This window comes from Tarenaya hassleriana, unplaced genomic scaffold (assembly GCF_000463585.1).
Source record: "Tarenaya hassleriana unplaced genomic scaffold, ASM46358v1 Cleome6, whole genome shotgun sequence".
Taxonomy (NCBI): domain Eukaryota; kingdom Viridiplantae; phylum Streptophyta; class Magnoliopsida; order Brassicales; family Cleomaceae; genus Tarenaya; species Tarenaya hassleriana.
In genome coordinates, this window is record NW_010968505.1 from 777,560 (window position 1) to 800,723 (window position 23,164).

Consider the following 23,164-nt stretch of genomic DNA (forward strand, 5'->3'; position numbering starts at 1 on the left):
GTGGTGGGAAGCTATGAAGCTTGAGCTTGGTGCTCTGTTACGTACCAACACTTGGACTGTTTGTTCTCTTCCACCGGGTAAGAAACCAGTGGGTTGTCGTTGGGTTTTCAAAACAAAATTTCGTGCAAATGGCTCGGTGGAACGTTACAAAGCACGCCTTGTAGCTAAAGATTATACGCAGCTCGAAGGGATTGATTTTACAGAGACATTTAGCCCTGTTGCGAAATTACCGACAGTTCGCCTTGTTCTTGCACTGGTTGCTGCTAATAACTGGATTGTTGATCAGATGGATGTCTCCAATGCGTTTTTAAATGGCGATCTCGATGAAGACATCTACATGGTTCAGCCTCCTGAGTATTTGTCGCTTCAGGGGGAGTCTGTTGCTCCGAATTCGGTCTGCAAGTGAAATCGTTCTCTGTATGGTCTGCGCCAAGCATCTCGGCAATGGAACCACAAGCTGACTCAGGTTCTTATTGATGCTGGTTTCTCGCAATCTCAAGCTGACAATTCACTCTTTGTTAAGCGTCGAGACTCTCGTTTTGTTGTTGTGCTTATATATGTGGATGATTTTTTTATTATTGGGAATGATGCGGCTCTTGTCCAAGATCTTAAAGACACTTTGAGTTCGCATTTCCAAATTAAAGATCTCGAATCGGTTCACTATTTCTTGGGTCTAGAAGTTGCTCGTTCCAGCAAGGGAATTTATATCTGTCAACGTAAGTACACATTGGAGCTTCTTGAAGAGTTTGGGATGTTAGGCTGCAAACCTCTGTCAACACCGATGGAGTTTGGAAGTAAACTCAGTCAGGATTCTGGGAACTTCTTTCTGATCCTACGCATTATCGAACTTTGCTGGGCAAGCTCATTTATCTCTCGCTTACGCGTCCTGATCTCAGCTTTGCAGTCACTAAGCTGAGCCAATAAATGTCAAAACCTCAAACTGATCATCTCCAGGCTGCCTATCGTGTTCTTCGGTATTTGAAAACCGCTCCTGCTCAAGGTCTCCTCTATCCTGCAAATTTTGATCAGCGTTTTGTGCTTATACGGATGCTGATTGGGCGTCTTGTCCGGATTCTCGTCGATCGGTCACCGGTTTTTGTATCTTCTTCGGTGGTGCTTTGGTATCTTGGAAGTCTAAGAAACAACCGACTATTTCTCGCAGTTCGGCGGAATCGGAGTACCGAGCCATGGTTCAGACCACTTGCGAGCTAGTTTGGATTGATTCTTTGCTTCGTGATATGAATATTCATTGTCCTCGACCTGTCACTTTGTTTTGCGATAATCAATCTGCAGTCCACATCGCAAACAAACCGGTTTATCACGAAAGAACTAAGCACATTGAACTTGATTGTCATTTTGTCCGTGAGCATTTGAAGTCTGGGTTTCTTAAACCTTTACACGTTGCTTCGGTAGAACAGGTGGCTGATATTCTGACTAAATCGGTGTCTGTCGAGATTTTCCGGCGAATGCTGTCCAAGATGGGAATTCATCACGTGTATTCTCCATCTTGAGGGGGAGTGTTAGACATCAGTTATTCTGTTATGATCTGATTTGCATATATGAACTATTGTTTATCTCTTTGTATATTCTCCTAGTTTTTAGTTGCTTTGTTTCGTTCACTTCTGTATATATGTTGGGTTTATGCTCTCTGGAATAATACAAGGAATACAATTTCATCTTCATATTCAGATACTTAATATAATAACCAAAAATTAAATAAAATTTGATTTTGCATTGATTCGATTCGATTTCAAATATTTAAAAATCGAATATTTTTTTTGTATTATAAAAAATATCTAATAAATGAAATTTTAATATAAAATGTAAATATAAAACCTGTTTGCTAGATCAGTGAATAGATTCTAATTATTTCATTAAGCTATAGAAGGAAAAAAACGTCTATAAATGGGTAATGGGCCAATCCCAAGAAGTGATCCAAAATATAAACTCCGGTTGAACATTTGAGACCGATGAAAATAAGCCGAATTATGCAGTCATATATCACAACAACAACAAGGAACAAATAAATAAATAAATAAATAAATAAATAAATTATATATCTTTTCGTTTTAAATTTATCCTGAATTTAAATCAAAACGTAGATAAAGATATTTATCCGAACTTTTTCAAAAGATATAATTGGATCAAAGGGTTGATAAACTTATAGATTATCAGAACAATATATTTTCTCTGTTCATACAAAATTTACCTTAGTTGGAAAAAATAAATCCCATGAAAATTCTTTTTCAAAAACTAATTCATCGGTTTTTTGCTTAACAAATAGATTTTCAATTCGAAAAAGTTTTATAAAGAATACTGGGAAAAAAATTTATCGCATGGTTGTTCATGTGATTTTTTCATGACGTCAGCATTTTTAAAAAAAGAATTAAAAATCATACATATACATATATATACATAAATGCATGGGTATATATATAAATGTATACGTATTACATATGTGTTTATATATAAAATTTTAAGTTTCTTTTTAACAAAAATGATGATATGAAAAAAAACTGATGTGGCTTAATCATGATATGGGCGACCACGTGTGAGGTCAAAATTCAACTTTGTCATTTCCAATGAACTTATTTAATATGATGAATTTATTTGTTAAACGATGAATTAGTTTTCCAATTTCGAAGAAGATAAGAAACTTTTATGGAATTTACAGCAGCATGTTGCATGGCTCGTGTGGAAGAGATGCTTTACATTCATATAATGGAATAAAGACAACAAATTAAACTATCCATATCCTTAATTTTGTCCGAAAATTACTACGAATCATGTACCACCGAAAGATGGATGTTTCGGTATTCGATTTGAATTTAGTTCGGAAATAGTTTGATTTTATAAAAATATGCACTAATCGATTATTGTATCATATTTAATTCGATTCGGTTTCGGTTTTTATTAAAAATTTATATCTTTTTAATATTTGTTTTTTATTTTTCGGGTTTTTGTAAAATCGGTTCGTTTAATTCGATTCTGAAAAATTCGGTTTTAAAAATGATAGCGTTCAGAAATTTTAGATGATTCGGATAAAAAAATATCATATTTTTCGGCTTGATATGATTCAGTTCCGGAAAACTATACCGAAACGTCCACTCATTCATAGATCCACCCATTCATACATAAACATATATATGTATGCACAATAGAGAAAAGAAAAAGCATGGTCGGTTTTTTTTTTCTAGACCAAAATACAACCTTAGATGGGTCGATCGATTACTAATTATATATATTCGTATATACGTACTAGTTAAACAAATATACGTGAATTAAAATTTTACTTTTTACGTACCAATTCTCTCCAATATACATGTAATCTTTTAACCCCCCAAGCAATTGAATAAAGTATCATGAATATCTTAACAAAAAAATAATATTGATTTTTTTTTTCACTGTGACATTATGGGGAAAAAATTCACTTAAAAACAAAACCCACTCAAAAATTTGGGACACATATCTCCATATATATATATTACTGTATAAAAATGCCGATGATAAAAAATTTACCATTTCAACCTAAAGTAATTGTTGTACAATAAATAAATATTAAAATACATAAATTATATTAATAGGCAGTATATATCGAAATAGACACGCATTAGTATTCAGTGGATGTTAAATCTTGAACCAAAAGGAAAAATGATAGAAAAATAAAAAATACAATGATAAATCGATGGTCCTAGTGCACAAATAATCAAATAGTTCTTTTTTTAATAATTCACACTTAAAATAACAACAATAATAATAATTTTGCACACATTTTACTATTATTGTTATTATTATTCCCAAACTTGAAAGCTCGTGCGTAGCTTTTGTGTTAAGAGGGACATAAAACAGAGCTAGGGTTTCCAATACACCTCCCTTCTTCTTCTTCCTCTCATTCCTCACCGAAAAAAAAACTTTTTTTTTTCCGAACACTTGTATAAGATATGGCTATCTTCAACACTCACAACGCATGGGCCTTTGCTTTCGGTTTAATCGGTACAATTTATAAACATTTCATCTTATAGTATATATATCATTTCATTTTCGTTTTTTCCACGTTGGTAATTTCATTATACAACTGATTTCATCACGATTGTTTTTTTTTTTTGTGTGGAGGCAACATCATCTCCTTCTGCGTGTTCCTCTCTCCGGTGTAAGTTTCTTACATCATGTCTGTCTCCATCCACTCTCATATATTGTTATAAACACTTGAACTATAGCTTATGTATACGCATATATATGAAAGTGCATGTGTATCTTACATATATATATATATATAATCTGTGATTGGTTTGGTGTACGGATAGGCCGACCTTCTATAGGATATGGAAGAAGAAGACGACAGAAGGGTTTCATTCACTTCCATATGTGGTGGCCCTCTTCAGTGCCATGCTGTGGCTTTACTACGCTACTCAGAGGAGTGACGTTCTCCTTCTCGTCACCATTAACTCTTTCGGCTGCTTCATCGAGACCCTTTATATCTCCCTCTTCCTCGCCTTTGCCGACAAGAGTGCTCGGGTATGTATATATATATACATCCTATATATGTTCCTTCATATGGGTCTCTCTATATATATATGTATGCATGCATCATCGTATACGTCACTTACTTGGCTTGCATGTTATTGCGTGTCATCAATACATATATATATAACGAATTGGTATGATGGTGCATGCATGCAGATGTTTACATTGAAGTTGGCCCTGCTTATGAACTTTGGAGGATTCTGTATGATTCTCCTCCTCTGCCAATTCTTGGCAAAAGGATCGACCCGTGCAAAGATCATCGGGGGAATCTGTGTCGGATTCTCCGTCAGCGTTTTCGCTGCCCCTCTCAGTATAATCGTAAGTTGTGTATATATATTTCCATATATATATATATATTTCCATATATATATATATATATATATTGAATAGACGAATATGAAAGAATGATGGATACAGAGGGTGGTGATAAAGACGAAAAGCGTGGAGTTCATGCCCTTCAGCTTATCATTGTCCCTTACACTCAGTGCTGTCGTCTGGCTTCTCTATGGCCTTTCTCTAAAGGACTTCTACGTTGCCGTATGCCCTCTCTTCCCCTTTGTTATTTTATTTCTTCTTCTTCTTTTATATATATATATATATATACACACACACGCAAACATGTTCACGTGAATATTAATAACCATAAGTACCATATCATGAATGTAGCCACAGATTAAAGAATTCAATGCGGAGAATCTTGAAGACATTGACATATATGTAGTGTGTGTGTGTGTTAACTTTTAATGTCAATATTATCGTTATATACATATCACTATAGGATACAAGATAGGACATTAGCATTAAGCGGTTTGCTTTTGTTTCTGTTGTTCCTGAGGCTAATCATATATATGAGAAGAGATATATATATATGGATTGGAAAAAAAAAAAAAAGAAGGAAATCCCTTTTGTTTGGCACTGTCATCAGCATGAACTATATATATATCGCAAACTGTAAAGATACTCGCTTTATAAACCTAAAGAAGCAAAAAACGAGTTTGCCTTTACGAAAGGGTTAATTATTATATAATATGATTTATTTTATGCATATAGAGTACTTGTCATGTTATCACGCAATGCTATAGTATACGTCCCTTTTCCATACATTCTAAATTCGATTTATTCATTTTGGTAGTTCCCGAATGTGATTGGCTTTCTTCTCGGTGCAATCCAAATGATTCTGTACGTGGTTTACAAATACTGCAAAACGACGCCGGATTTCACGGAGAAAGAACTGGAGGCGGCAAAATTGCCTGAGGTGAGCATTGACATGGCATTTCCTGAGTCTCCGATCACAGCCGTCCGTTCGGAAAGCACGTGTACCTGCAACAATCGAACGGCTGAGGACGACGATGGTCCTAACACTGAAAACGGCAGGCAGTGCTCCGCCGCCGCCAAATGAGAATGTTTGAGACGTGTACCCTTCTCGTTACACACGACACGTAGCCCATCCCACGCTTGTACGGTTGTTGTACCCCGAGTTTATCAACTTTGCGAAGTAGACGATCGCCACCCCGTAAATATATGCATTCTCGGATGGTAAACACATTTTTTCTCCGGTGTTTTTTGAGCAAATTATTTACCTATTGAAATATGTATTTGCTAATTTCCAATTTAACGAACAATTATATAAAAATTATCCAATAATTTCATGCCCATTCTTCCTCTATAATTATCATAAAATTATCCAATGTCTTTCTACTACATTACGCTGAAGAGAACACTGCAATCTCACTCCAACTAAATTAACAATAATATTAATATCCCAATTAAATTAAACCCACAAAAACAACATCCTACCTTAAGATAAAGTTAGAACCCTAACATCTCTCTCTACACAGGTAAGAAGAAAAGCTGTATATAAGCCTGATCAACTAACTGCAAAGATTACACAGTACAAACAGAAAGCCCTTTATTTTATTTTATTTTTGTAATTAAAACTCCAAACATAACCTATCTATAGTTGTTGCTGCCTTTCTCCGTAATTGTTTACCTTTTCCTTCTCATGTTGGATTTCACCGATGTTTCTCTCGTCTTCCTCCTCTCCGTCTTCTTCTTCTTCATCATCATCATCATCGTCGTCCGTCATCTCGTTTAATGCATCTGTGATGATGTCCTTTACTTCGGCTTTTCTATGCATGAGATCCACACCAAAATGCTTGCCTGATATAATGCCATTGTTACAAAGCTACATAAATCTTAAGAGAGAGAGAGAGAGAGCGGGAGAGAGAGAGAGATCTGAGTCCACGTACCAAGCTTCCTTGCAATGTCTGATAGAGTTACCTGTTAGAGCCAAAAAGGAAAAAAAAAAAGAGCGCGTTCTGTAAGAACATTTAGTAGTAGTGAAGCTTAGCTATTTGCAGAAGTTGCAGAACCAACTGACCGTATCGAAGTTCACTTCCTTTAGAATTTTGGCCACCACATCATGCATCTCTTTTCTCGTCGGCTCTGCTTCACCTTTCTTGCCTGCTTTCTCTTTACCTGTCCCATGAAAGTATCAAACAGTAAGCAACCCACCTTCAAAAGGAAGCTAGAACTTGAAGAAACCCATTTACTCAATGATGAGATTAAAGCTCTCGTTAACGGCCAAGAATGCTCCAAAACCTTTCTCTTTAGAGGAATCAACTTTCGGCTTCTTGGTCAGGGATGACATTGATTTAGTTGTTTGTTTGGAGGACTTCTGACCCTTTGATGATTTCCCCAGAGATTCCTCGGCAGATGCTATAGTCTTTTTCGACGAGCTTTTCTTTTCGGGTGACCTCTCCTCCTCGGCTTCGTCTTTTTCATCCCCAGTTTGGGTATCTTCGTCGTCACTTTCTTCCCTCGGTGGTGCATCATCTTCTTCATGGGAATCATTAGTTCCTTCTGAATCACCATCGCCTTCATCTTCTTTGCCTTCTTCAGATCCAGATGGCTGACTTCGCTTCTTTTCAGATGTCTTTGGTTGCCGTTTTCTCTGCGCAGTTACAGAAAATGATAAAGGCATCTTTATTCAACCAAGTCCAACAACGTAACCATCAAGATGCTCAACCAGACATGTCAAGAACAAAAATGAAAAGTATAAAAGAGGCCTCTAGTGGGTCATGCTAATGCCCATATTCGAGTCTTCCGGATGTCTACAAATTCTATGAGAGAATAACAATAGCTACATCACAAGAACCCATATTAGAAAACTAAACAACATAGGTTGTGCCCTTAAGCTTTCAATGTATCTTGAGCGTGTATAACATATATAGCAGAGGTATACAGAACAGTGAGTAAATAAATACCAAGATGATAAAATGAAAACAGATCACACAATTCAGCTAGTTCTTCATCATCCATGCAGAAATCGAAGGTAGAAAAAATGTTGTTTGAAAGAGATACCAAAGAGAACAGTGGCACGGGATACAAAAAGAAATCAGGAAGACTTGAAAAGCTACTCAATGGGCAAACCTTGGTTGCAACTTCAGATGCTTCACCAGAACTCTCATTTTTTGGAGTAACCTTGCGTTTCTTCGTTTTCTAAAATAAACAACTCAAAACAAAAGAAATTGCTACTTATTGACGATAAATATAGAGAACAATCACACACTTTGTCAATAAGCTGCTCAAACAGACAGTACCTTTTCCCTATCAGCAAGTAAGGTATCTCTTGTTGCCTTGGGATATTCCAAAAATTCCAGCACTTTCACAGAGAGTTCTTCCTGAGGAGAGAATTACTAATAAAAATGAGTGAAAATTGAAAATAGAACAAAACAAGATAAATAGGTAGCTTTTATTCTCAAATCACTTACCTTCTTCACAATACTCTTGTTTATAGGTATATCCAGCACATCGCAGAAATCAATTAATTTTTCCTTGATACATTTCTCGAGCTTTTCCTTCATTCTTGCCCTTTGTTTCTCCTCCTGGAAAATATTTATATTGCAGTCTCAACAGAAGGCACAACATCATACACATCCCTGAAGCTAAACCATATGTAATTGGTTACCTCTTTCTCTGACCATACAAAGCCTGAAAACTGACCAATATTTTTCTTTAGCACCTGTGCCTGCAGATCAAATAAACGCCTTAAGTACCAATCACTTGGATAGAAAGAGGAGAATGATATTCCAAGACAATTATGTTAAACATATACAGGAATAGAAGCTCCAAATAGGAAAATACACATCAATGAAGCAAGATAGCACCTTTGCTTTCTTCCCATAAAGAATGGTGTGAAGTAAGAGCAGATTGTCATCAGGTTTTCTCTTGGATAGTTTATAAGCCACTGAAACCGTTAACACTATCAGACAACAGAAATTCTGAAGACAGAAAAAGATAGAACATGATTTGGATAACACTAATCAGAGCTCAGAAATTCCACTTTTCATAAATACAAATTACCTAAGAAAAAAAAGGGAAAACACCCAAAAAAACACTTGAACAACCACTTAAAACGTCAACTATCTACGGAATCAAATATTATAATATATATTCAATTAGTTGAAAAATATAATATTGTTATTTCTTAATAGAATTAGAGATTTTATTTGGATTTGTGGCTGGTTGAGGTTTTAAATGGGTGTTTTTTAAGAGAAATGTATTTTTGACGTTTTGTTTAGGATGAAAGTTTATTTGGGTTTTTGGATATTTGAAGCTTTAAATGGATGCTTTTCAAAAGTTGAGTTTTCAGGGTTTTATGTTTTCTCAAGTAAAAATGGATAAGACAGCATGTCATCTTCCCACCAAGTACCCTATAGAGTATATTCGTTGTGTGGACCGTGTGGTTATCTCCCCAAGCAGAGACTCTAATTGAAATTTGATGAGGTAAGAAAAACCCAATCGACGGGAGCTACTCTCAGAGAGGATGTTAATTCTATTCTAGAAGAAGGGTTTTTCTTTTTTGTTCAATCATTAAACCAATTCCACTACCACAATATTCCTTCTCCCAAAAATGATTCAACCTTTAGGTGATACACAAACTTAAAAGAGGAAATCTTGTACCAGAAAGTCTAACAAGCAGCCCCCTAATTGATGCAACTAGTAGCTTCTCCAGGCAAACTAAATGCACATTCATGCCTTAGAGCTCTCAGCCTACATTGGTCTATCATCATAGCTATACAATTATACAGAAGCGAACTCAAGATGAACAAACCAATGAACACAAACAGAGACTCAGCAATAATCGTGTCTTTGTTTCGTTTAATAGTTCTGTAAAATATTTCACAAGAAATGCATTAAAACAAGCACGAGTAGAAGTAATGCGCATACGCACCATTTGGTATCTCTCTGAGCCTCGCTCCACGACCCTGAAAAAATCAAAACCCAAAAACCCAGGGCGAATCAACATTCAAACCATAATTCAAAAGAAACTCTACACAATACACACGCCGCAGAACCAGAAGGCAGCAATACTTGCGTTGATATACCTTCTCAATCGACACAGACTTGCTTGCAGAGGACCGTGAAGGAGTGGGCAGCGAATAACGCTCGACCTTCTTTCTCTCCCTCGTGGGCCTGTCACTGACCGGCGTTACCGGCTCCTTCTCCGCCGATTTCTTTCTTCCACTTCCCTTCTTATCCGCCTCTTCCTCCTTGCTTTCTCCGTCATCTTCTTCCTCTTTTTCCTCCGCTTCGTCCTTTTCTTCCGCCTCGTCACTTTCCCGAGAAACAGCTTTCTCGGAAACCGTCTCCTTCACGGAATCGGCAACACCATCCTCCTCCTCCGCCGGAGCTTCAGCCTGCGGTTTCTTCTCCTCTAGGGTTTCAGTACTCATCGGAAGACCACCAAACAGGGGGAATCGAGAGGAATCACGCCCAAAAAGGAGACAGCTGAATCGAACACAAACCCTAGATTCAGAGGTTTAGGAGAAAACCCTAAATAAAAAAAATGGAGAAAAGACGAAGGAATTGGGGATTTCAAAAATTTTGGTGCCAAAATGGAACAAAGCGCCCTGCTGTCGATATTTCACTAAAAGCACCCACACACACACCCCAATATATAGATACACGCACATACAGACAAGATAATTGACATTGACACTAAAATAAATATATAAATATCCAAACCTAACAAAAATATGCAAGACCGTAGCTCAAATCCAAGATTTCAATGTTTAGATATTTTTTCATATTGAATATACATTGCATTTTTTTAGTGTATTTAGATATTAAATAAGTTTGAAATAAAAATTGTAGTTACGATCACTGGCAGATTTAGAAAAAAATATAAATGGGGGCATGGATTTTATACATATAATTTTATAAAACCAAATTTCATTTTAATGGGAGCATTGAACAGTTTTTTTAGTATTTTTACAAAATTTATACATAAATTTTATTATTTTTGTAATTTGAATGGGGCTTGTACCCCCACTCCTCATCAAGAAGATCCGCCCCTGGTTACGATTAAGATTACATAATGCATATATACAAATGACTTTGGTAATAATAACATATGATCTAGTCCAAGATTGACCGATTTTCGACCGATTTTATTTTGAACCGATCCGGTTTGGAAAAACCGTTTGGTTTTATTTAATTTAGGCGAATAGACCGTATTGTTCATAAAAGGCTTTTAAGGGTACATATTTGGGCCCAAAATAAATGGGCCTTGAGCCCATTTCGTTGGAGACCAGACTTTGAAAAATTAATAAAAGCACCTTCGAAAAAAACCAGTGTATGGAACGCGAAGAGAAATTTGGAGGGAAAATCCTGGACTTTCGCCGGAGAAATGCCTAGACGACGCCTGAGGCTCCGTTGCTCGTCCGACGAAGACAACGAAGACGACGAAGCAGAAACAAGAGGAAATGGGAATGTATTACTCAATCACAGTCTTTCCGACGCTGGGCCACGGGATATTTCACCGGCGTCGACTTCGAACGGTAGCCGAAACCCTAGTTCAGGGGAGCGAATCACCATCTCCGATGACGAACTCATCGATGTCTCGGATGACCCTACTCCTCCACCGCAGAGTACTATTCCTCCCACGCCGTGTCCGGTTACTCCGCCGGACTCGGACATCGGCGACGACTCGCCGATTGCGGGGTTTCTTTCTCGAATGGGGCTTAGACTGAAGAGGGATTGGTTGGTTGCTTGTCTCACTGAACTGGAGAGGTCCGTTCCTCGGTTTAACAGCCTTGATGTGGCTGCCAAGGCGAAGCTTTGCTTCGAGCAGTTCCTGTTTTCCGACATGAATCATAGCGGAGGTGGAGTTCTTCCTCGGGATATTAGGTCAATGCATCTTGTAGAACTCGGTGGTCCGTTTGTTCTCCAGGTTATGTGCTCGTTTGTGTTTGCTTCAGGATTTTTGTTGGTTTATCATTGTGTAAAAGGTGTGATATTGGCTCAACTGATGGCTAATCTCTTCTGCCCAGGTTGATGAGATTGTAAACATCGGTTGCCCTCTCAAGGGAAGGTACGAAAATGCGAATGCAGGCCTGAAGAGGTGCCTTAAGCTCTCTATGACAGATGGTGTTCAACGCGTTTTCGGCATGGAATACAGACCCATAAAGGATCTCCAAGTCTTGGATCCTGCTGGTTTGAAGGTGTTTTTTTTTTTTGCTGATGATTGTTGCCTTTTGGAATGTGAAAATTAGGATTTGAGATTTTGATTTAGTGCTACCTCTCAACCAAACCCTAGTGAGTGCTTATCAGATAAGTCGTTTGAAGGTTGGATTTTTACTTAAGGTACTCATAGTATAAGCTCTGACTAGGTGATTGAAATGCAGATTGTGATCTCTAGCGTTCAAGTTCGACATGGGCTTCTGATGTTGGTGCCTGAAGTTTTAGATGTTTTAGGAGGAGTGGTTGAAGAGTTGGAAGAAGCACGGAAACGTCTAGTTGTTGAAGTAAACAAGCCTCCAAGAGGGAAAAGGTAGATTGATTTTAATGATTGGTTGATTCCTTCCTCACCCTGCATGCTCCGTAATTTGTTTCATGGTTGTTTTACTTAAAATAGTTATTTCCTAAAGGTCTTTTTTTTATTCACTCGATTCTTATGTCTTCAAACTCCTGTAACCTGAATAAGATTAATCACTTAGAGAACATTCCGATGGCCTAGTAGTTCTCTGAGCTTGGCATTTCTTTTTAGGGGTATGGGTATTTGCAATTTCTTTGGATAGCATACCTGATAAAGATGGTGTCTGGTGGATGATTTTGTGTCTACAATTTCAAAAGTTGTATAACATCTGCACTACTTATCATGATTCCATCTGATTACCAATTCGGGTTGATTAGAATTTTGCTTTGTTTCTTTTTTTATTTTTAATAGAACATATGCACTAAATTTTTGCAGAACCAGGACTGGAGGGGTTCCTTCTTTGGCAGCTAGAGCAACTCAGGCTGCTTGGTCCCTAAATGGCAATGATAACGATAGTCGTGTATATAGTTCTACCTCAAGAAATACTAATCAATTTCGTGCTGATGGACAAGGTAGCATGTTTCTGCCTTAATAGCTGTTTTAGCAGAGACATTAACAAGATGTTGCAAGTATACATTTCTCCATTCATAATACGAGTTACAGCGTCATCAAATGTTATTTGAAATGCCGATCTTGTGCCTGAACAAGTCAAATCACACAGTTGTTATTCCACCAAATCCCTCACCATAGCAAGCTTTTATGCTAAAATTACTTAGTTATCTTTCTGTTTTGAAGATGGTACTATGCATAGTAATCATAGTAACATGAAAATGCATAGCAATCATAGTAACATGAAACCACGAATTGGTTTTGTGAGTTTCAGTGGTGAATAACTCTTCTCTAATGAATCCATTTATTGCAGGTGATCCTCTAAATGAAACTAGAACTGATATTGGTCTGAGACAAACAGGGGAACCTCCTGCTTCCAACAGTATGGAAGCTACTGTATCAGGGGTTGAGGATATGCAGATAGATCGAGTTTCTGTTAGTGGGGAAAGAACTGTTTTTTATTTACCCTCGACTTCTGGTAACATGCACACGGCACCATCCACTATTGGTACTGGCTGCAGTAGTGTGAGAGCTGCTTTCAACAACAACGGCGAAAATAACTTGGATCATCAAACATCTAGGGTTACCGCATTTGTTGAGGAGATGCATATGGACAATGTTCATGTATCTGGTCCGGGTTCAGGCACTACAGAACATGCTGAATTCATTAGTATGGTTGATGATGATTCGGAGAACCCATTCATCCTGTCAAGAAACGCAGAAACACCTTTCACTTACTTAGCCAACATGTCGGCCAGATGGGCAGCCATGAAAGACACCGTGCCATCTGTTCGGGGAAAGATCAAGGTACTAACATTAGTTTTTAAACTATAATCCAATACCACTTCTCAAGCCTACTAATTTCCTTGTTCATTATAAGTGGACTGTAGTGTTTTCTAACCGGGGTCAAGAATTTCCGTTATAAGCAACGTCTGGAATATGAGCTTCTATGTTACGTTGATGATGGCAGCCTCATCTACGAAATCATGATCCATCACAAGGTAACCCTTTTTTTTCATTCTTTGTTCGGCTTATGGCATTGTGAATAGAAGTTGCCTGCATGGCTAAATGTAAAAATCTCCTCTTCAGGTTGTAGAGAAAGGAATAGGGCATTCGCCCATGGAAGTCTCGGCTGCTCTCTCCTCTTCAAACCCAACAATGGCCAGTTCCATGAAGGAGAAACTGAGACAGTTCCAAATGTTCCTAGCAAACTTCGAGGTAAAAAAAAAAACTGGTTGATGGTTTTTGTCGGATTCCTATCATAGAAAAAGAGAAACCCGAACTGTGGTTAGAATTATAACGGTACAAGACTGAGATTTAGGCGTAGAACGCAGAAGAAAAAACAGAGGAGATAAAAGCGTTTTTGCATCAAAATGATGATTTGGTTGTGAATGCAGGGGAAAATGGTGATAGAGATGAACAAAACGTCGGAATATCCGATAGCTATGGAGGTGGAAGAGGGATGTTCATCTTCTGATGCTTGGTTGCTCTTCCAAAGGCTCAAACCGCCGGATGCAATTGTGTTATCTCCTTGATTGTGACGAGCATTGAATTATATATATAAAAAAATGAATGAAAATAAAAACATTTTTAAAAAAAAAGAGTAATTTATTTTTAATAAAAATAAACGTCGAATCATAGGAATAAATAGGAATATGGATATAATTTTTTCTAGAATTTAAAAATGTAATATTGCTATTGGGCCGGGCCGATAAACCATTAAGATAAGAAGCAAACCAACATTGCTATTGGGCCGGGCCTTTATATCGGAGAAAGTCCAAAGAGTTTTTATTTTCGTAAATAGCAAAATCCTCAGTAATATAAAAAATCTGTTATTTACAAATGTCTTCCTTCAATTGTTTATTGTTTTTACACTTTTTCCAAACGAAAAAGGGAAAAAACTGAAAGCAATAAATGAGAATCTGATTTTTTTTTGGATTCCTAAAATGGTAAAGATCTCTTTGGTAACAAATTTAATTTTTTATGCAGAAAGAAACAAAAATCTATAAATTAAAGTAATAAAAAAATCCAAAACTTGTTTACTAGCATTAATTGTTTTAGACTGATGATAATGCCAAAACAGCCGCTGTATTTTCGAATTTACCGAATGGCCCTTTATTATCTCTCATTTGAAGGATGACACCACAATTACATAAAAATCGTATCGATTTCATTCAACAGTCGATTTTACAAAAATAAAAAGAAAACATTTTTTCACGGGATAAGATATTGAAATTTGGCATTGTTAAAATAATTAATATGTAACCACAATAACAACAACAATAAACCATGATACCTGAAAATCGATGTCTAGATATTTGCAGTTTAGTCCCTGAGGAAAATAACCTTGACAGTTATCCCCAAAATCTTCATAATCTCCTCATTATATATAATCCTCATGACAAAACACACACACCATAACCGTATATGTCCGAAAGATGAGTGACGTTCTGCAAAATATATTAGGGAGATTGCCGGCGAAATCATTCGCGGCGGCGGCATGCGTGAGCCGATCTTGGAACAAAGCTAGTCGTCAGATCCTTTCTCGGCCGAGGCTCGCCACCGCTCTCTCTCTAAACCCTGATCCCTATGTAAACTATATATATATACCATATGATCGTCCTCCACCTCTTCATCATCGTCATCATGTACATGTGTATATATTCAAATTATAATATGTGGATTTGAATAAGATGTATATTTACATGGCACAGCTTGGTGTGATGGAGGTTATCGACAAGGTGTTAAGTAGGCCGATCCGTCCACATTTCGCCATCGCCTTTGTTTCCACAGAAACCTGCTTGCACTTGGTGCATTCCATGGTATTTTCTCAAACCCTTTTTCATGCTCATGATTTCGGACCGACCTATCGAACGAATATGTACGAATCTTTTGTGTATTCATGTTTTGGATCGTATGTGTTTTTGGTGTATATGTATGAAAAGGTCACAATACACTTGGGCTCAAACGTACCCTTGATTACAAACGCTACTGCCGGAGTTATCGGTAAAGATGGGATTACGAATCGATTCAAAGAGGTATATCTTTACAATTTCAAGAGATTTTTGTAAGGCTTTTTATATATGAAATATCTGATAGTTTTGTGGGGAAAATGTTTATGCAGGTGAAATGGGACGTGATTTATGGAGAAGACGAAGTTTTGGCTGATGATTTAAACCGGGGAATTGGTTTGGTGGTAGGGTTTTTACCGGGGGTTAAAACAAGCATTTTCCCTCTGCTCCATACCAAATCGGTACGATTTTGCTATTAACCGGTCATGAGAATTTGACTATGAAATCTATGTGTAGTTTCTTTCACTCTCTCTCTCTCTCTTTTATGAACATATTCTTTATGTGGTTTGGTTATTATTAGGATCCTCATATGGCTATGGTCGATAAATTCGTTTCGGACATTCGGGGTTACACCATTTCTGTCTCTGGAGACGAGATTCCGGTTGGTGTAATGATGTTTGGGGTAAGTTTTTTTTTTGATAAAAAAAAAAAGAAATCTCTTTGCGCTTTGTTTCCATGTTACAAACTCTGTTCCTATGGATTTTATTTTTTTATATTTGTGAATGTCCAGATTCGAACTCGACCGCGTTGCTTTTATTTACCCCATCTTACCATTTGTTCTAACAACCTTGGACGTTCCTATGGATTTTGTTTCCGTAAAATTTATTTCGACTGAAATTTGGGGATTGATGATGATTTTGTAGGACCATCATTCGGATTTCGGGCCCATCATAGCAGAAATAGGTTGGTTCATTTCACAATAGAAAGTCCTAATTAATCGTACTAGAAAATTAAATAACCAAAGTAAATATATAAGAAATTATCTATAATATATATTCCGGTAAAATATCATATAGATATATATATATATATATATTTACATGTAACTTTGATATATCAGATGAGAAGATGCCCATAGAGACAATTGTCATAGGAGATGTGAGCAGCTGCGTCAAATGTACGAACAATGCTATACAAGATTTTGATCAGGACGCCTATTATGTGGATGCGGTAGGCCTTGTCTTCGCCAAAGACAACCAATACAACCACGAAGGTATACATGAACTTCACATACATACATACATGTATATATTCACGTGCAAGGATATACATACATACATACATACATACATACATACATACATACATACATACATACATACATACTCAATTGTATGAGTATATACACACGTGCTTAAAAAAAGTGTTGGCCTCCATGCATGCAGGAGAAATCAAATTCCATGTGGGGATTTCCAGTGGAATAATGCCGTGCGGTCCACGTCTAGAGGTTGTTGACGTGGTCGAGAACGAGGCAGGATTTTCATGGTTGATTGCTAAATCCATGGACGATGCTGGACTTCTCGACGCCTCCCAAATCATACAAACTCTTGGTCGTACGGTATATTATCATTTCTCATATATATATATATATATATATTACTCTACACACATACATATGTTATAACTAGGGATGGACCAACGGTTCCGATGAACTTATTTGGTTTCGGTTAATTCGGTGGTTCAATTTAATCCAATTATATCAAATTGAAACTGCAATAAAATAATAATCAAGTAAAAATTCATTTTAGTTTAGTTATACAATTACACTATATAAACAATCATATTATTCGAATTTATCTATTTATATATAATATATATTTTCTGCGCCATTAACCAATGATACATGTGTTGATGAACGGTTATATATTCGATTTATTCGGTCACGGTTAATTGGTGTTCGATTTATTCGATTAAGATTAATTCATGTTCGGTTTTCTGATTCGGTTATTTCAAGTTTCAAAAATTCATAACCAGATGATTATTTAATCTTAATCGGTTCGGTTCGATATTTTAAATAACCAAACCGTTTGCTCGCCCTTGGTTACGGTTCTCGAATGATCTAACAACACTCAATCTTTTCGCAGATCGAAGATGAATCGTACGCTCTGTACATCGGTGTCACGCAAGAAAAAATGCCCCACGAGGGAGAAAACCCTCCAAAGTACTTAGCCTTTCACGATCTTCTCGGGTGAGATTATGCACAAACTTAATCACAATGATCATTCTCCGAACGATTCATTATTACAGCGTTATGATAATGTTATTGCAATGTAAACAGCACGGAACAGGAAATGTTTGTGGTGGCTGGGACGGGAATCAAACCGGGAGATACGTTTCTACTCTATCATTCGGATTCAGATACCGCGAGATCTTCGTGCGTCAACGTCTTCAACGAGTTCAACCGTATCGCAAACCCGATATCGATGTCGATGAATCCGAACCTGGAAGTTTTCGGAGGGATGATATTCGCTTGCTCTAACCGTGGTGAGAATTTTTTCGGAGAACCAAAGGTGGACTCCATGCCGCTCCGTGAGAATTTTCCGAGGGCCCCGCTCTGTGGGACGTTTTGCCTTGCCCCTTTTGCACGTCGTGCCGTTTTGGGGAAGGAAAACGTCGAGAGGTGTTCCGTGCCGGTCTTCAGCGCGGTCTATTTGGCTATGACTTTTGTTCCGTCTTCTCCTCCGCCTCCTCAGTAGCTTGCAGCATTTTGCCTTTGGTCGGTCCAAAATGTGATAAATCCTATTTTAATTTCGCTGTTTTCATTTTATGATCCAAGAAAATATTCGAAAACTGTAAATAAAAACTGAATATCTATGTTCTTTTCTCTCTCCCTAATTAGGGTGACCATTTCGACTTTCAGTTTGGATTCGGTTATTTCGATTTCAATTTTATATAAACTTCGTTTCGTTTCGCTTATCTTTTGATTCGGTTCGGTTTGTTTTGGTTTCGATAAAAAATTAATTTTTTTAAAGAAATTGTCGGTTTTTTTGGTTATTTTTATTCGGTTCGGTTTGATTTTTTTGAATTTAAAAAATTTATAATGATTCAGTTTTGATATCGGATTCAATTTGAGTACGGTTGTTGTATTCGGTTGGATTAAGTTATTCTGTTGAGAACCGAAATGGCCAACCCTATGAATCTGAATCCTAATGGCAATTTTATCCATTAATATTCCGAGAGAGACCGTCCTCCTGACGACGAGCGAAATGAATAGCAGCAAGAGAGAGAAATCGGAAATTGGGCTCCCTTGCTTCATGGCCTCCATGAACGATGACCTTCTCAACAACATTCTCGGCAGGTTGCCGGCGAAATCTTTCGCCTTCGCTTCCTGCGTTTGCCGATCCTGGAACAATGTCTCTTGTCGGATCCTTTCCCGCCCTATGATTCGCTCCGCTTTCGCCGTCGGTCGCGATGTTCCTGTAAGTTTTTCTCGGGGTTTTGTGTTTGCTTCTGGTTGTTTTTGCTCTGCAGTGATGAGCGTGTTCTGCGAATGGTTAATTCGGAGGCCGTGATATCGTTACCCTAGGAGTTTCGGCTGGGGGTTTTAAGTTTCTGCTTGAAAATTAGGGTTCTCGATTTGAATTTAGGATGCATTTTATTAGTTTCAGGAAATTCTCACGATTTCCCCAACATTACCAATCCGTGGAGAAGTGACTTTGACAGTGGTGATGAGCCTCATAATCTGAATCTCCCGGAGAATGAGCAAGGAACTTGTCGGAATCTGATTGCATTGATATTAGATGTTTCTGTTAAGTAGCCTCCATGAATAGTACAGCTTAGAAGCTTTAAAACCTTAACATCAGAATCCCAACATGATGTGGGATCTGTATACCAAAGTCTGACAATAGGAAAGGAGACTATATCTTGAGAAAATAGCCTAAGAGCAACTAAAAAGAAGAAAACAGCACTTGCTCGACAAAGGTGAACGTTAGATGATATAACGGGAGAAAGATCATGCGTAAAACACTGAACAGGGAAAAAAATGGAAGTGTGTAAAACTTCATAGGTCAAATCTTTCTCTAGATAAGTATCTTCATTCACATGAATTAGTCCGATACTCTCTTGAAGATCGGTTGGACCAAGTAGTATAGAACCTCAGCGGGTGGTAGAATTGTCATGATAGTTCAGGATCTTCACTTTTGAAACGTAGTTGGATGTAGTATTAGGAAGACAAGCATCGTAATGAAGATGGACACTTACTCTTTCAAAGATTTTCTTTCAAGAGCTGTTGTTTAATTAATTCTTTGTAAGTATGTGTGACTGTGTGGCTGCCCATTCCCTAAAAACTGTCACATTCTTCTGAAAAACAGAAAGCTGCAGAAGAAGTACTTGATAAGGTCTTATCTAAGCCAATGCGACCAGATTTTGCCATCGCCAATGTCACAAGTATTTCGATGCTGGAAGAAATTCAAACAATGGTATGATTCTTCTTGTTGTTATTCCTCGTTATTGCTGAATTATGGAACACAAATCCAAAGTTAGTTGTTTCTTCCTGGTCTTTTTGTGTTTTCGGATGCACATGGCGTAGATAGTGAAAAGAGTGGGATCAAGGATTCCTATTATTGTATCTCTTGTTGCTGGAATCTTAGGGAAGGAAGCTTGCAGCGATGAATTTAGAAAGGTATGATTTATTTTCATGTTTTCAGATTGAGAAAATAAAAAAAGCATTTTCAATATCCTTGTTATAGTTTACTTCTTATCATGTATACCGCAGCTCAATTGGGATAATCCAACTGATGATGATACAACTGATGTAGAAGATTCTGCTATACTGTTGACCATTGGCTATACTCCGGGACTAAAAGTTGAAGTCATTCCTATAATTAAAAGAGATGAGGTATTGTTTTATGCTGCCAAAATTTGAGAACACTGTGGAATTCGCTGTTAACTGGATTTTTTTTTTTCTTCACACTGACTTCCCGTGACTAAATTTCCATGTTCAGTGAACCTATACAATTTGCTTCTAGAAAAAGGAGGCACAAAAATCACAATACGATTGGGGCATTGTTTAATGGATGATATGCTTAGTGATGCCATTTTTGAGATAAATGGGAAGTTTGTGGTTCTTTCAGGAATCCTTCGAGACAATGGGAGACGAGTTTGTGATGGATATCAGAAAATATGTATCCAGTGTTTCAGATCATACTGCACCGATCGGTGTTATACTGTTTGGGGTGAATTAATTTTCCGATGCTTCCCTTTCTGCTTTCTGCAAGTTCATTCAGTTCCTCTAACCTTGCCAGTAACATGAGTATTGGTAATTTCGTAGGGGAAATTTCAAGATGTGGAACCTATAATTGAAAAACTGGGTACGTGAAACTGCTTTATACTATTTTTCTGCGCATGTTTTTGTCCTACAAATGTGGCCATTCTACACGGGATTCTAGTACACAAATAAATGGTGATCTATTGTTTTCTATAGTCCTTGAAATTTTAAAAAAAAATCTTTATATGTGTATGTTTTGAATATTGATTACAGTTAATGTGATTTGTAGATTATGCCATGCCTGGGGAAACTCTTTTTATGGGTGATGAAAGAAGTCAGTTTGTATATAGGAGGGCCAATGAACCGATAAGTGCACGGTTGAATAATCCTATTTCTGGAAGTGCTAGGATTCTGGCTGGCCTGGTCTTTGCAACGGACAGACACAAACCACCTAGTAAGTGTTTATTGTTCTTTCAATACTATCCCCTTAAAAGCTCTTCAACATCTACGTGAGTAGCATTTAGACTTTCTATCATGTACTATTTCTCTATACTGTACTCCCATTTGAAGCTTCAACATTTTAGAAGGATTAATAATGAAAACTTCTGTCTTGTTATGTTGAGATGCCTTGGGTAAAGACTCGAACTTTGTGTTTTGTCGGTACTTGTACTGTCGTCTTTACCTGTATGAGCTTCCAATTACATTGTGCTAAGATTGTGTTGGCAAACTTGTTGACTTAAACAAATCAGATGTAGGAGAGATTCGGTTTCACGCAATGATATCGAGAGGAATCTCACCGGTCGGTCCAAGGTACAAGGCGGCTTCTGTTAGGGTCAACAATCTTGGCTTTTTCGCATTTCTCACTGCCAAAAGAGAAGGGCAGCCTGAGATTCTTGATGGTCAGCAGCTTCTTGATGACATAAATAACTTGGTATGGTTGCATTGAGATAAATTGCTTGAATCCTTTCTCCATATCATCCATCAGCTAGGCTTTTAAGTTTCCCCTCATTAGGTTTAAGCAGTCATCTGAGATCAATATTTTCCCTAACTGAACCATTAGAAAAGATTTGGACCTCTTTCAGGGGAAATGAGGATGGATTCTCATGGTAGTTTCCATTAGTTGTTATTGTTCTAAGAATTCACCTGATAAATATCAGAAATCTTGATGGTATTTTACATGTTTATATCAGTCAATAAGTTGCACAAGAGTTTGTCTACAAAAATTACGAGTCTAATCAGGGAAAGGGAAGGGATTGGATTTATAAAACATACACAATACTATGCACTTCTTGTGTATTTACCGAGCAATTACCTACATTCTCTGTAAATTATTTTGTATGCTTATTGGTTAATAAAGAGTTAGATCTTCTAATTCAGATATGGAAAAAGGGGGTTAGATCTTCTAATTCAAATCAAATGTAGCTTTGTTTTTGTAGCCTTTATTTTGCTTCTAATTGTGAACAATGATTGAATACGCAGTTGGGAAATCGTGCGGAGGATGCAATTCTGTATATTGGAGTGACGAAACGAAGAAATTGCTCGGTTGGTTCAAAGAAGCCAAAGCCAATAACCTCCCTTGTATACCATGAAGTAACAGGGTAAGATCAAACGAAGAGATTCATATTTTTGGACTTAATACAGATCATAAGGGTAGAGATCTTCATACTTGGGTTGGCCTGTAATGAATCCAAAACAATATTATAGCAATGAACCCAAATAATTCAGATTACTAATCTTCATTCTCTTACGCACCATGAATCTAACTAACTTAAATTATTTTGTTTTGGTCGGAAATATGAACTGATTGGATCGTTTTTTTCCTTATTAGAGGAGACGAACATTGTCTAACAGTACAAGGTGCCAGAATCAGAACCGGTGACTATTTCCAGTTCTACTACTCGGATCCAGAAGCCGCTCGAGCATCGGTAAACGACGTATCTTCCCAGCTTAGACACCTAAAAACTGAACTGAATAATTCAACGGATAGAGTAAAGACAGAATTCGTTGGGGGTTTCATCTTCACATGTTGTGGAAGGGGAGAGCCGTTCTTTGGGAGTCCCGACATCGATGGCTCCCCGTTCCTGGAGAACTTACCCGAGTCATCGTTCGGAGGTATATTGTGCGGCGGAGAGATTTTCCGCTCTTCCCGGG

General features: G+C 37.4%; 5 protein-coding genes across 6 annotated transcripts in view; 4 read left to right on the forward strand and 1 right to left on the reverse strand.

Moving 5' to 3' along the window:
* The first annotated feature begins 3,941 nt into the window (after positions 1 to 3,941).
* On the forward strand, positions 3,942 to 5,937 carry LOC104798936 (bidirectional sugar transporter SWEET12-like). Its single transcript, XM_010521198.1, has 6 exons — positions 3,942 to 3,993; positions 4,114 to 4,150; positions 4,305 to 4,515; positions 4,681 to 4,842; positions 4,942 to 5,061; positions 5,657 to 5,937. The coding sequence occupies exons 1-6, from the start codon at positions 3,942 to 3,944 to the stop codon at positions 5,921 to 5,923; spliced, it is 849 nt and encodes a 282-aa protein (XP_010519500.1). The 3' UTR covers positions 5,924 to 5,937.
* Positions 5,938 to 6,233: 296 nt separating this feature from the next.
* LOC104798937 (protein DEK) lies at positions 6,234 to 10,442 on the reverse strand. The gene is made up of 11 exons (XM_010521199.1): positions 9,915 to 10,442; positions 9,761 to 9,794; positions 8,694 to 8,773; positions 8,495 to 8,554; positions 8,298 to 8,411; positions 8,127 to 8,207; positions 7,957 to 8,025; positions 7,126 to 7,477; positions 6,905 to 7,002; positions 6,774 to 6,804; positions 6,234 to 6,684 (listed from the first exon to the last, which is right to left on the reverse strand). The coding sequence occupies exons 1-11, from the start codon at positions 10,260 to 10,262 to the stop codon at positions 6,479 to 6,481; spliced, it is 1,473 nt and encodes a 490-aa protein (XP_010519501.1). The 5' UTR covers positions 10,263 to 10,442; the 3' UTR covers positions 6,234 to 6,478.
* Positions 10,443 to 11,180: 738 nt separating this feature from the next.
* On the forward strand, positions 11,181 to 14,546 carry LOC104798938 (recQ-mediated genome instability protein 1). 2 transcript variants are annotated; one of them, XM_010521201.2, is made up of 8 exons: positions 11,181 to 11,761; positions 11,862 to 12,032; positions 12,216 to 12,361; positions 12,782 to 12,918; positions 13,269 to 13,762; positions 13,846 to 13,956; positions 14,045 to 14,173; positions 14,353 to 14,546. In XM_010521201.2, the coding sequence occupies exons 1-8, from the start codon at positions 11,219 to 11,221 to the stop codon at positions 14,488 to 14,490; spliced, it is 1,869 nt and encodes a 622-aa protein (XP_010519503.1). In that variant the 5' UTR covers positions 11,181 to 11,218; the 3' UTR covers positions 14,491 to 14,546. The 2 variants fall into 2 exon arrangements, 1 of the variants encoding a protein (XP_010519503.1); XR_769498.1 differs by lacking the exon at positions 14,353 to 14,546 and having other exon boundaries at positions 13,836 to 13,956; positions 14,045 to 14,137.
* An 846-nt stretch (positions 14,547 to 15,392) lies between these two features.
* Positions 15,393 to 18,654, forward strand: LOC104798939 (F-box/LRR-repeat protein At5g63520-like). The gene is made up of 10 exons (XM_010521202.1): positions 15,393 to 15,546; positions 15,670 to 15,777; positions 15,901 to 15,993; positions 16,080 to 16,208; positions 16,328 to 16,429; positions 16,671 to 16,710; positions 16,868 to 17,020; positions 17,193 to 17,365; positions 17,892 to 17,995; positions 18,086 to 18,654. Exons 1-10 carry the CDS (start codon positions 15,394 to 15,396, stop codon positions 18,501 to 18,503), a joined length of 1,473 nt encoding a protein of 490 aa, XP_010519504.1. The 5' UTR covers position 15,393; the 3' UTR covers positions 18,504 to 18,654.
* A 295-nt stretch (positions 18,655 to 18,949) lies between these two features.
* The window catches only part of LOC104798940 (F-box/LRR-repeat protein At5g63520), a 5,492-nt gene continuing 1,277 nt past the window's right edge, over positions 18,950 to 23,164 (forward strand). Inside the window, exons 1-10 of the mRNA XM_010521204.2 lie at positions 18,950 to 19,226; positions 20,118 to 20,225; positions 20,336 to 20,428; positions 20,522 to 20,644; positions 20,880 to 20,981; positions 21,077 to 21,116; positions 21,303 to 21,467; positions 21,763 to 21,944; positions 22,493 to 22,611; positions 22,842 to 23,153. Coding sequence (XP_010519506.1) covers positions 18,957 to 19,226; positions 20,118 to 20,225; positions 20,336 to 20,428; positions 20,522 to 20,644; positions 20,880 to 20,981; positions 21,077 to 21,116; positions 21,303 to 21,467; positions 21,763 to 21,944; positions 22,493 to 22,611; positions 22,842 to 23,153 — 1,514 coding nt within the window. The 5' untranslated portion in view covers positions 18,950 to 18,956. The remainder of the gene's footprint in view (positions 19,227 to 20,117; positions 20,226 to 20,335; positions 20,429 to 20,521; positions 20,645 to 20,879; positions 20,982 to 21,076; positions 21,117 to 21,302; positions 21,468 to 21,762; positions 21,945 to 22,492; positions 22,612 to 22,841; positions 23,154 to 23,164) is intronic.

Excerpts from the sequence above, each read along its gene's own strand:
- LOC104798936 (XM_010521198.1), top strand. The coding sequence starts at position 3,942 with ATGGCTATCTTCAACACTCACAACGCATGGGCCTTTGCTTTCGGTTTA. Across the intron at positions 3,994-4,113 it reads CTTTGCTTTCGGTTTAATCG|GCAACATCATCTCCTTCTGC; the intron begins GTACAATTTATA and ends TTTTGTGTGGAG. Across the intron at positions 5,062-5,656 it reads TAAAGGACTTCTACGTTGCC|TTCCCGAATGTGATTGGCTT; the intron begins GTATGCCCTCTC and ends TCATTTTGGTAG.
- LOC104798937 (XM_010521199.1), bottom strand. The coding sequence starts at position 10,262 with ATGAGTACTGAAACCCTAGAGGAGAAGAAACCGCAGGCTGAAGCTCCG. Across the intron at positions 8,412-8,494 it reads TTGTATGGTCAGAGAAAGAG|GAGGAGAAACAAAGGGCAAG; the intron begins GTAACCAATTAC and ends AATATTTTCCAG. Across the intron at positions 6,685-6,773 it reads AGACATTGCAAGGAAGCTTG|GCAAGCATTTTGGTGTGGAT; the intron begins GTACGTGGACTC and ends GCATTATATCAG.
- LOC104798938 (XM_010521201.2), top strand. The coding sequence starts at position 11,219 with ATGCCTAGACGACGCCTGAGGCTCCGTTGCTCGTCCGACGAAGACAAC. Across the intron at positions 11,762-11,861 it reads GTGGTCCGTTTGTTCTCCAG|GTTGATGAGATTGTAAACAT; the intron begins GTTATGTGCTCG and ends TCTTCTGCCCAG. Across the intron at positions 12,919-13,268 it reads ATTTCGTGCTGATGGACAAG|GTGATCCTCTAAATGAAACT; the intron begins GTAGCATGTTTC and ends CATTTATTGCAG.
- LOC104798939 (XM_010521202.1), top strand. The coding sequence starts at position 15,394 with ATGAGTGACGTTCTGCAAAATATATTAGGGAGATTGCCGGCGAAATCA. Across the intron at positions 15,994-16,079 it reads TTACGAATCGATTCAAAGAG|GTGAAATGGGACGTGATTTA; the intron begins GTATATCTTTAC and ends ATGTTTATGCAG. Across the intron at positions 16,209-16,327 it reads CTCTGCTCCATACCAAATCG|GATCCTCATATGGCTATGGT; the intron begins GTACGATTTTGC and ends GGTTATTATTAG.